Below are 13,649 nucleotides of genomic sequence, written 5' to 3' on the forward strand. Positions count from 1 at the left end.
TCAAGCGCAGGGTAGGACTTTGAAAGTATAATTGACTGTTGACCAGGTAAAGGACAAACTTATAAAAACTTCATCTAAACCTCCTTGCGAGTAAAGAATTACCTTATGTATCTAGTGTATCATTAATATTATCTAGTTTTGTTTCCCTGATGCAGCCAGAGTAACATGCACGTAAAGTCCGTGATTTCATTCATTAATAATATGACTACTTTAAAGAGGAGAAATAGTTCCTCATGGTTTTAGTAAAAAAATATATGATGGTCTTCTGCCGAGTAGTCGGCTAAATAACATTAGGTAACCGATGCCGACTCGTCAGCATTACTGGTTCAAATTCTATTCTGCTGACTTTGAATCACAGGTGTTCACTAGTTAGTAGTTTACATCATTTCTTGAAACACTGTTTTGCCAAGAAGTAATTACTAGTGTCTGACTGTGTATTACCGGCTAGACTCCAATGGGTTAAACGTTATTTTGCCGACTAACTGCATACAGTTATTCATTATTTTGCAATTTGAACTAGAAACGACGTGATTTGCTGAAGAGTTGGTGTATTTTACCACAGCATCTGTTTTCAGCATGGCATCATGCTTCTAGGCTAAGGTAGGCTGTTAAATTCTGCATGGTGAAGCAGCTTAGGGCCGCTGCAGGTAATGGAATGCGTATGCTGTGAACACTACTGCAATCTTTAAAGAAATCATGTATCTAGTTCAGCTTAAGTGATGGCAGCTTGAAAGTATGTATTAGTCGGTAAGGTAGCGTTCGATTTACTTTTAGTTTGTCAGCAAATTAGTATTTGACCCATGAGTGCTGTATGGCAAAGAAGGTGTCAGCCACCGACTTTATTCGGCACCAGAGTCAAAGGAAGTTTTGTTAACTAGGTAGGAAACAGAATTTAAAGCCGATGCAAACAAGTAGATACCAATGATTCTAAAGCTATTTTGCCAGTAAATCAGTAGATCACTCAAAAGCTTCTATTGTATTTGATTCATTGTTACTATTTGTTGCTTCAAGCTGATGATAGATGATAATTATATTTATTGTTTCTAGTTTTGGAGAAAGCAGAACAAAGTTAGAAAAATGAATAAGATTTGATTTCTTATTCATAGTAGTATTGGTTTAGACAAAGGAGCCAGATTTAAAGTATTATTTATCATTGTACAGTAATGAATGTGATATTGGGAGGGCTGTGATTATTAGGGAAATGTATAAGTGAAACACCACTAGAGATACTCTGAATTCATGATTATCTGAATTAGCTCTGCAATACTATTAGCTTTGAATATAGACTAATAGTCTTCTGTAATGTTAAAGTATTGTTTCAAGAATACAGTAACAGTTGTGGAGCATTATTTGGATTTTTATATTTCAATGAAGAATATTAAATAATGCATTAAGGATTATGTATATCCAGGAAAATATGGGATTGATTGATGTTTAAATAGTAAATTCACATATCCCTTCCACTGTATAATTTTTTGTTTATGGCAGACTCCAGAAGTGTCAGTTATCCACCAAAAAAAGTTTGAAATTGATCTTCTTTTGTATTCAGTACTAAAAGCTCTTATTTTCTATATCAGACTAATTCCTTGACAAATTTAATGGATAGTGAAAAATTATAGTAAAGAATGCAGAAAATTAAAAGTGCTCCTCAGTTAATGGCATGAATGTATGCGCACTAAGAAGCACGTGGTGTTAGGTGGTTTGATCGAGTGAGTAATGAAAGGATAAGAGAGATGTATGGTAATAAAAAGAGTGTGGTTGCGAGAACAGAAGAATGTGTATTGAAATGGTTTGGTCACATGGAGAGAATGAGTGAGGAAAGATTGACAAAGAGGATATATGTCAGAGATGGAGGGAACGAGGAGAAGTGGGAGACCAAATTGGATGTGAAAGGATGGAGTGAAGAAGATTTTGAGTGATCGGGGCCTGAACATGCAGAAGGGTGAAAGGGGTGCAATGAATAGAGTGAATGGAACGATGTGGTATACTGGGGTTGACGTGCTGTCAGTGGATTCAACCAGGGTATGTGAAGTGTCTGGGGTAAACCATGGAAAGTTTTGTGGGGCCTAGATTTGGAAAGGGAGCTGTAGTTTCGGTGCATTACCCATTACAGCTAGACTGAGTGTGAACGAATGTGGCCTTTGCTGTCCTTTCCTAGCGCTACCTCGCATGCGTGCGGGGGGGGTGCCATTTCATGTATGGCGGGGTGGTGACAGGAATAGCTAAGGGCAGTAAGTATGAATATGTACATGTATATATTTGTATTTGTCTGTGTATGTATATGTATGTATACATTGAAATGTATAGGTATGTTTATGCATGTGAGGGCATGTATGTATATACATCTGTATGTGGGTGGGTTTGGACATTCTTTCGTCTCTTTCCTTGTGCTACCTTGCTAACGCGGGAGACAGCAACAAAGTATAATAAAAGATAGAATAAGAAATAAAGAAAATTATTGACATAGCAGTATCTTAGATACAAGAAATACCTGTCTGTATATATTCAGCATTCTGCATGTGTTCCAACAGAGTTGGCAAAGTTTTTAATGAAAAGGTCTATATTTTTACATGAATTTATTTTTTGAATTTGATCCTTCACTGGAAGTGTTGGTAATCACATTAAGATACAGTGCTATACAAATTGTAAAGTTACTACTAAACAGTTTTATTGAAAAATTTATATTTAGAATTGTATATATGAGGTCAAGCAGCTGAGGCATAAAAAGAAATCCAAGTTTCACACCACAGAACATAAATGGCAACACATACGCAAATTTGGCAGTTGTTTCGAGTACAGGGTATATATGCTCCTTGACTTACAATGGGGCTGCATTCCGTTAAACCCATCGTAAGTTGAAAATATCGTGTCAAAAATACATTTGATAAAAAGATACATTTGTAAAAAATACATTTGTAAAATCCACCTACCAAACATCATAGCATAGCCTGGCATACCTTAAACATTCTCAGAATACTTACATTACCCTGCAGTTGGACAAAATCATCAACACAAAGCCTATTTTATGATAAAGTGTTGAATATCTCACCATCATGAAGTCAAAAAATCGTAATTCAAATCATCATAAGTCAGGGATCATATGTCTTCCCAAATGTTATGGTAGAGGGACACTAATTTTTTATTTTTCTTCTTTTTTTTTAAGATGTGAGATTAGTCTGAATTTCTCAGTCAATGAATATATAAGTTTTTTAAGATATGTCCAGATTTTGCTACAAAACAGTTAAATATCAAGAGAACTTGTTACAACCATGTCTAGTAGCTGAAATATTAGAAATGCACCAGTACATTCGTTTCCTGCAGGTTATCACATGGTTGCCCACTGGGATATCTGCTTGTTGACATCCAGCACTATGTTGGCATTGCATTTGCATGAGTTTGATTCATATTTTGACAGATATTAAGATGTATCTTAACTACTAAGGAGGTTAGATGAAGTTTTCATATAATATCTTGATTATTGTTTACTAATTACTGTTTTGATAATGAAACCTAAAGTTTTTCAGATATACTATCTATCTATCCACCTATATCTTTAATGTTCATTACCTCGAGGAACTCCCATCAAGGGATTGGGGCTGGGAAAAGTCTCCACTTATCCCTTCCATACATATTTCCTCCACATACCATTTCTCTCCCTCCAGTGCTCCTCCACTCAATTTCACCTTTTCATAGTTGGTCTTTCTCTCAAACCAACTCTCATTCATACCTGTATACTTACTTCTTGTGAACTCCACACCTTGCATTATTTCCACCAGCCCAAACCACCTCAAAGTATTACATTTCACCCACTCTTATCAGTTTATCTATCTATCTATCTATATCTCTAATATCTATTCCCTTTGGGAACTCCCTCAAGGGGGTGTCCATGTCAGAAGCGCCTCCATGCCTGTTGAACACCATTGCTGCATTGTAGCCTTTAGGGCCTTACCTTTAACTGGCCATTGGCAAGGGGCAACTTAAGTGCCTAATGTCCCTACCAAGTGCATCGAGCTAATGTTCCAGTCTACTACTTTTACCTAATGATCCTATCCACTACTTCTACGTAATGTTTCCATCTAATACTCCTGTCTAGCATTCCTACCTGCTATTTCTATGTATTGCTCCTACCATTTTTGCACAAGGCAGGGCTAGTTCATGGTGCTCACTGCAGGAAAACATAAATTCCTACTTTTAAGTCTCTTTCTTGCCCAGAATCTTGAAGCTTACTTCTTGCAAGGTGATAATCGTATTAGGGCCATCTTTTGTTTTGTCCCATCCTCATTACTTTTTATTTGCTAGTTTTGAATTTCAATACCCATGTTCTGGAACAACTTTGGAATCTTTTTAGGTCCCTTTGTAAGCTTTTTCAATCCTCTTTGCTTTTCACTTCCTTCATGATTTTTGCATCGTCTGCAAACATATTCAAGTAGGATTCTGTACCTTCAGGCAAGTCTTTTAATGTAGATTAAGAAGAGTGATAGCCCTAGAAATGAACCCTCCTTTGTTCCTTCCTCCTTATTCCTGCTTGGTGATTTAGCTTCATAATCATCTCCCTATGTGCTACATTGTCAAATGCTTTCTGGTTATGCAGATACAGACAGGCTACCCAGCCTTCCCTTTTGTCCAAGAATGAGTTCATCACCCATAAAACTCTGAGAGGTTAGTTACACATTAACTTTTTCCATAAAACATGCTATCTCTCTCTTAGGAAATGTCACCTCAGCAGAATGTCATCTGTTTGCCTTATAATAATCTTTTCTAGAACCTTCCACACCACATTTATTAGTGAGACCTTTCTGTACTTCATTGCCTGTTCCTGGTCTCCTTTCTTATATATAGGTATGGCATTTGGCCTTTCCCTTTTCCTTGGCTCTATGCCTCTCTCTAATGACATCTTGAGCATTAATTTAAGTGGTCTGTTAGTTGTATCTGCACATTACTTAAGCACTTATGATGGAATTTCATCAAGACCCTGAATTTTGTATGGGTCAAGTCCTTTTGATATTCTGTTAATTTATTTTCTAGATTTATTTTTATATATATTTTATTATACTTTGTCACTGTCTTCCACGTTAGCAAGGTAGCGCAAGGAAACAGATGAAAGAATGGCCCAACCCACCCACATACACATGTATATACATACACGTCCACACACGCAAATATACATACCTATACATCTCAACGTATCCATATATATACACACACAGACATAGACATATATACACATGTACATAATTCATACTCTCTGCCCTTATTCATTCACGTCGCCACCCCGCCACACATGAAATTACAACCCCTTCCCCCCGCATGTGCATGAGGTAGCTCTAGGAAAAGACAACAAAGGCCACATTCATTCACACTAAGTCTCTAGCTGTTATGTATAATGCACCGAAACCACAGCTCCCTTTCCACCTCCAGGCCTCACAGAACTTTCCATGGTTTACCCCAGATGCTTCATATGCCCTGGTTCAATCCACTGACAGCACGTCGACCCCAGTATACCACATCGTTCCAGTTCACTCTATTCCTTGCACGCCTTTCACCCTCCTGCATGTTCAGGCCCTGATCACTAAAAATCTTTTCCACTTCATCTTTCCACCTCCAATTTGGTCTCACTTCTCTTCACTCCCTCCAACTTTGACACATATATCCTCTTTGTCAATCTTTCCTCACTCGTTCTCTCCATGTGACCAAACCATTTCAAAACACCCTCTTCTGCTCTCTCAACCACACTCTTGTTATTACCACACATCTCTCTTACCCTTTCATTACTTACTTGATCAAACCACCTCACACCACATATTGTCCTCAAACATCTCATTTCTAACACATCCACCCTCCTGCACACAACTCTATCTATAACCCACACCTTGCAACCATATAACATTGTCGGAACCACTATTCCTTCAAACATACCCACTTTTGATTTCTGAGGTAACGTTCTCGCCTTCCACACATTTTTCAACGCTCCCAGAACTTTCACCCCCTCCCCCACCCTATGACTCATTTCTGCTTCCATGGTTCCATCTGCTGCCAAATCCACTCCCAGATATCTAAAACACTTCACTTCCTCCAGTTTTTCTCCATTCAAACTTACCTCCCAATTGACTTTTCCCTCAACCCTACTGTACCTAATAACCTTCCTCTTATTCACATTTACTCTCAGCTTTCTTTCACACAATTTACCAAACTCAGTCACCAGTTTCTGCAGTTTCTCACTCAAATCAGCCACCAGCGCTGTATCATCAGCAAACAACAACTGACTCACTTCCCAAGCTCTCTCATCCATAACATACTGCATACTTGCCCCTCTCTCCAAAATTCTTGCATTCACCTCACCTTCTAGATATTTATATATTATTTATTTATTTTATTTTGCTTTGTCGCTGTCTCCCGTGTTAGCGAAGTAGTAGCACAAGGAAACAGACGAAAGAATGGCCCAACAAACCCACACACACATATATATACATACATGTCCACACACGCAATATACATACCTATATATCTCAATGTACACATATATATACACACACAGACATATACATATATACACATGTACATAATTCATACTGTCTGCCTTTATTTATTCCCATCGCCACCCCGCCACACATGGAATAACAACCCCCCTCCCCCCTCATGTGCGCAAGGTAGCGCTAGGAAAAGACAACAAAGGTTCCATTCGCTCACACTCAGTCTCTAGCTGTCATGTAATAATGCACCGAAACCACAGCTCCCTTTCCATATCCAGGCCCCACAGAACTTACCATGGTTTACCCCAGACGCTTCACATGCCCTGGTTCAATCCATTCACAGCACGTCGACCCCGGTATACCACACCGCTCCAATACACTCTATTCCTTGCACGCCTTTCACCCTCCTGCATGTTCAGGCCCCGATCACTCAAAATCTTTTTCACTCCATCTTTCAACCTCCAATTTGGTCTCCCACTTCTCCTTGTTTCCTCCACCTCCGACACATATATCCTCTAGGTCAATCTTTCCTCACTCATTCTCTCCATGTGACCAAACCATTTCAAAACACTCTCTTCTGCTCTCTCAACCACACTCTTTTTATTTCCACACATCTCTCTTACCCTTACACTACTTACTCGATCAAACCACCTCACACCACATATTGACCTCAAACATCTCATTTCCAGCACATCCACCCTCCTGCGCACAACTCTATCCATAGCCCACTCTTCGCAACCATACAACATTGTTGGAACCACTATTCCTTCAAACATACCCATTTTTGTTTTCCGAGATAATGTTCTCGACTTCCACACATTCTTCAAGGCTCCCAGAATTTTCGCCCCCTCCGCCACCCTATGATTCACTTTCGCTTCCATGGTTCCATCTGCTGCCAAATCCACTCCCAGATATCTAAAACACTGTACTTCCTCCAGTTTTTCTCCATTCAAACTTACCTTCCAATTGACTTGACCCTCAACCTTGCTGTACCTAATAACCTTGCTCTTATTCACATTTACTCTTAACTTTCTTCTTTCACACACTTTACCACACTCAGTCACCAGTTTCTTCAGTTTCTCACATGAATCAGCCGCCAGCGCTGTATCATCAGCGAACAACAACTGACTCACTTCCCAAGCTCTCTCATCCACAACAGACTGCATACTTGACCCTCTTTCCAAAACTCTTGCATTCACCTCCCTAACAACCCCATCCATAAACAAATTAAACAACCATGGAGACATCACACACCCCTGCCGCAAACCTACATTCACTGAAAACCAATCACTTTCCCGTCTTCCTACACGTACACATGCCTTACGTCCTCGATAAAAACTTTTCACTGCTTCTAACAACTTGCCTCCCACACCATATATTCTTAAAACCTTCCACAGAGCATCTCTATCAACTCTATCATATGCCTTCTGCAGATCCATAAATGCTACATACAAATCCATTTGCTGTTCTAAGTATTTCTCACATACATTCTTCAAAGCAAACACCTGATCCACACATCCTGTACCACTTCTGAAACCACACTGCTCTTCCCCAATCTGATGCTCTGTACATGCCTTCACCCTCTCAATCAATACCCTCCCATATAATTTACCACGAATACTCAACAAACTTTTTTTTTTTTTTTTCGCTGTCTCCCGCGTTTGCGAGGTAGCGCAAGGAAACAGACGAAAGAAATGGCCCATTCCACCCCCATACATATGTATATACATACGTCCACACACGCAAATATACATACCTACACAGCTTTCCATGGTTTACCCCAGACGCTTCACATGCCTTGATTCAATCCACTGACAGCACGTCAACCCCGGTATACCACATCGCTCCAATTCACTCTATTTCTTGCCCTCCTTTCACCCTCCTGCATGTTCAGGCCCCGATCACACAAAATCTTTTTCACTCCATCTTTCCACCTCCAATTTGGTCTCCCTCTTCTCCTCGTTCCCTCCACCTCCGACACATATATCCTCTTGGTCAATCTTTCCTCACTCATTCTCTTCATGTGCCCAAACCACTTCAAAACACCCTCTTCTGCTCTCTCAACCACGCTCTTTTTATTTCCACACATCTCTCTTACCCTTACGTTACTTACTCAATCAAACCACCTCACACCACACATTGTCCTCAAACATCTCATTTCCAGCACATCCATCCTCCTGCGCACAACTCTATCCATAGCCCACGCCTCGCGACCATACAACATTGTTGGAACCACTATTCCTTCAAACATACTCATTTTTGCTTTCCGAGATAATGTTCTCGACTTCCACACTTTCTTCAAGGCTCCCAGAATTTTCGCCCCCTCCCCCACCCTATGATCCACTTCCGCTTCCATGGTTCCATCCGCTGCCAGATCCACTCCCAGATATCTAAAACACTGTACTTCCTCCAGTTTTTCTCCATTCAAACTCGCCTCCCAATTGACTTGACCCTCAACCCTACTGTAATTTGAGCACTCACTCTTATCCCCTTTGCCTTTGTACAATGGCACTATGCACGCATTCCGCCAATCCTCAGACACCTCACCATGAATCATACATACATTAAATAACCTTACCAACCAGTCAACAATACAGTCACCCCCTTTTTTAATAAATGCCACTGCAATACCATCCAAACCTGCTGCCTTGCCGGCTTTCATCTTTCACAAAGCTTTTACTACCTCTTCTCTGTTTACCAAATCATTTTCCATAACCCTCTCACTTTGCACACCACCTCGACCAAAACACCCTATATCTGCCACTCTATCATCAAACACGTTCAACAAACCCTCAAAATACTCACTCCATCTCCTTCTCACATCACCACTACATGTCATTACTTCCCCATTAGCACCCTTCACCAATGCTCCCATTTGTTCTCCTATCTTACGCACTTTATTTACCTCCTTCCAAAACATCTTTTTATTCTCCCTAGAATTTAATGATACTTTCTCACTCCAACTCTCATTTGACCTCTTTTTCACCTCTTGCACCTTTCTCTTGACCTCTTGCCTCTTTCTTTTATACATCTCCCAGTCACTTGCACTATTTCCCTGCAAAACTCGTCCAAATGCCTCTCTCTTCTCTTTCACTAATAATCTTACTTCTTCATCCCATCACTCACAACCCTTTCTAATCTGCCCACCTTCCATGCTTCTCATGCCACAAGCATCTTTTCCACAAGCCATCACTGCTTCCCTAAATACATTCCATTCCTCCCTCACTCCCCTTATATCCTTTGTTCTCAACTTTTTCCATTATGCACTTCGTCTGTCCTAGTACTTCCTCACACAAGTCTCCTTCCCAAGCTCACTTACTCTCACCACTCTCTTCAACCCAATATTTTCTCTTCTGAAAACCTCTACAAATCATCACCTTCACCTCCACAAGATAATGATCAGCACATAAACATCCAAAAGTCTCTTTCACGCACCTATCAATTAACATGTAATCCAGTAACGCTCTCTGGCCATCTCTCCTACTTACATATGTATACTTATGTATATCTCTCTTTTTAAACCAGGTATTCCCAATCACCAGTCCTTTTTCAGCACATAAATCTGCAAGCTCTTCACCATTTCCATTTACATCACTGAAAACCCCATGTACACCAATTATTCCCTCAACTGCCATGTTACTCACCTTTGCATTCAAATCACCCATCATTATAACCCAGTCTTGTACATCAACACTGCTAACACACTCAACTCAGCTGCTCCCAAAACACTTGCCTCTCATGATCTTTCTTCTCATGCCCAAGTGCAAAGGCACCAATAATCACCCATCTCTCTCCATCCACTTTCAGTTTTACTTTCTTACACTCTATCACATACTCCCACAACTCCTGTTTCTGGAGTAGTGCTACTCCTTCCTTTGCTCTTGTCCTCTCACTAACCCCTGACTTTACTCCCAATACATTCCAAACCCGCTTTTCCCCTTTACCCTTGAGCTTCGTTTCACTCAGAGATAAAAGATCCAGGTTCCTTTCCTCAAACATACTACCTATCTCTCCTTTTTTTCCATCTTGGTTACATCCACACACATTTAGACACCCCAATCTGAGCCTTTTAGGAGGGTGAGCACTCCCCATGTGACTCCTTCTTCTGGCTGATTCATGTGAGAAACTGCAGAAGCTGGTGACTGAGTTTGGTAAAGTGTGTGAAAGAAAGTTAAGAGTAAATGTGAATAAGGGCAAGGTTATTAGGTACAGTAGGGTTTAGGGTCAAGTCAATTGGGAGGTAAGTTTGAATGGAGAAAAACTGGAGGAAGTAAAGTGTTTTAGATATCTGGGAGTGGATCTGGCAGTGGATGGAACCATGGAAGCGGAAGTGAATCATAGGGTGGGGGAGGGGGCAAAAATCCTGGGAGCCTTGAATAATGTGTGGAAGTCGAGAACATTATCTCGGAAAGCAAAAATGGGTATGTTTGAAGGAATAGTGGTTCCAATAATGTTGTATGGTTGCGAGGCGGGGGCTATGGATAGAGTTGTGCGCAGGAGGGTGGATGTGCTGGAAATGAGATGTTTGAGGACAATATGTGGTGTGAGGTGGTTTGATCGAGTAAGTAATGTAAGGGTAAGAGAGATGTGTGGAAATATATATATATATATATATATATATATATATATATATATATATATATATATATATATATATATATATATATATATTTATTTATTTATTTATTTATTTATTTATTTATTATTTATTTTGCTTTATCGCTGTCCCCCACGTTAGTGAGGTATCGCAAGGAAACAGATGAAAGAATGGCCCAACACACCCACGTACACATGTATATACATGCATGTCCACACACGCAAATATACATACCCATACATCTCAACGTATACACATATATACTCACACAGACATATACATGTATACATATGTGCTTAATTTATACTGTCTACCTTTATTCATTCCCATCACCACCCTGCCACACATGAAATAACATCCCCCTTGCCCCTCTTGTGTGCGAGGTAGCACTAGCAAAAGACAAAAATGGCCACATTCGTTCACACTGAGTCTCTAGCTGTCATGTAATAATGAACCGAAACCACAGCTCCCTTTCCACATCCAGGCCCCACAGAACTTTCCATGGTTTACCCGAGACGCTTCACACGCCCTGGTTCAATCCATTGACAGCACGTCGACCTCAGTACACCACATCATTTCAATTCACTCTATTCCTTGCACTCCTTTCTCCCTCCTGCATGTTTTGGCCCCAATCACTCCAATTTGGTCACCCACTTCTCCTCGTTCCCTCCACCTCTGACACATATATCTTCTTGGTCAATCTTTCCTCACTCATTCTCTCCATGTGGCCAAACCATTTCAAAACATCCTCTTCTGCTCTCTCAACCACACTTTTTTTATTACCACACATCTCTCTCTTACCCTATTACTACTTACTCGATCAAACCACCTCACACCACATATTGTCCAAACATCTCATTTCCAGCACATCCACCCTCCTCCGCAGAACTCTATCTATAGCCCACGCCTCGCGACCATATAACATTATTGGAACCACTATTCCTTCAAACATACCCATTTTTGCTTTCCGAGATAATGTTCTTGACTCCCACACATTCTTCAACGCTCCCAGAACTTTCACCCCCTCCCCCACCCTATGATTCACTTCCCCTTCCATGGTTCCAACCGCTGCCAAATCCACTCCCAGATAGCTAAAACACTTCACTTCCTCCAGTTCTTCTCCATTCAAACTTACCTCCCAATTGACCTGACCCTCAACCCTACTGTACCTAATAACTTTGCTCTTATTCACATTTACTCTCAACTTTCTTCTTTCACAAACTTTACCAAACTCAGTCACCAGCTTCTGCAGTTTCACACACGAATCAGCCACCAGTGCTGTATCATCAGCGAACAACAATGACTCACTTCCCAAGCTTTCTCATCCACAACAGACTCCATTCTTGCCCCTTTTTCCAAAACTCTTGCATTCAACTCCCAAACAGCCCCATCCATGAACAAACTAAACAACCATGGAAACATCACACACCCCTGCTGCAAACCTACATTCACTGAGAACCAAATGATTCACTTCCCCTTCCATGGTTCCAACCGCTGCCAAATCCACTCCCAGATATCTAAAACACTTCACTTCCTCCAGTTTTTCTCCATTCAAACTTACCTCCCAATTGACCAGACCCTCAACCCTACTGTACCTAATAACTTTGCTCTTATTCACATTTACTCTCAACTTTCTTCTTTCACACACATTACCAAACTCAGTCACCAGCTTCTGCAGTTTCTCACACGAATCAGCCACCAGCACTATATCATCAGCGAACAACAATGACTCACTTCCCAAGCTTTCTCATCCACAACAGACTCCATTCTTGCCCCTTTTTCCAAAACTCTTGCATTCACCTCCCAAACAGCCCCATCCATGAACAAACTAAACAACCATGGAGACATCACACACCCCTGCTGCAAACCTACATTCACTGAGAACCAAATGATTCACTTCCCCTTCCTTGGTTCCAACCGCTGCCAAATCCACTCCCAGATATCTAAAACACTTCACTTCCTCCAGTTTTTCTCCATTCAAACTTACCTCCCAATTGACTTGACCCTCAACCCTACTGTACTAAATAACTTTGCTCTTATTCACATTTACTCTCAACTTTCTTCTTTCACACACTTTACCAAACTCAGTCACCAGCTTCTGCAGTTTCTCACACGAATCAGCCACCAGCACTATATCATCAGCGAACAACAGTGACTCTCTTCCCCAGCTTTCTCATCCACAACAGACTCCATTCTTGCCCCTTTTTCCAAAACTCTTGCATTCACCTCCCAAACAGCCCCATCCATGAACAAACTAAACAACCATGGAGACATCACACACCCCTGCTGCAAACCTACATTCACTGAGAACCAAATCACTTTCCTCTCTTCCTACACGTACACATGCCTTACATCCTCGATAAAAACTTTTCACTGCGTCTAACAACTTGCCTCCCTCACCATATATTCTTAATACCTTCCACAGAGCATCTCTATCAACTCTATCATATGCCTTCTCCAGACCCATAAATGCTACATACAAATCCATTTGCTTTTCTAAGTATTTCTGACATACATTATTCAAAGCAAACACCTGATGCACACATTCTCTACCACTTATAAAACTACACTGCTCTTCCTCA

General features: G+C 40.7%; 1 protein-coding gene across 1 annotated transcript in view; it reads left to right on the top strand.

The window, feature by feature from the left end:
* Window positions 1-301: 301 nt before the first annotated feature.
* Window positions 302-13,649, top strand: part of Uba4 (Ubiquitin-like activating enzyme 4) — a 32,998-nt gene continuing 19,650 nt past the window's right edge. The window contains 1 exon segment of the mRNA XM_071665666.1: window positions 302-368. Within this exon segment, the coding sequence (XP_071521767.1) occupies window positions 302-368 (67 nt within the window).

Source organism: Panulirus ornatus, chromosome 10 (genome assembly GCF_036320965.1).
Source record: "Panulirus ornatus isolate Po-2019 chromosome 10, ASM3632096v1, whole genome shotgun sequence".
Taxonomy (NCBI): Eukaryota; Metazoa; Arthropoda; class Malacostraca; order Decapoda; family Palinuridae; genus Panulirus; species Panulirus ornatus.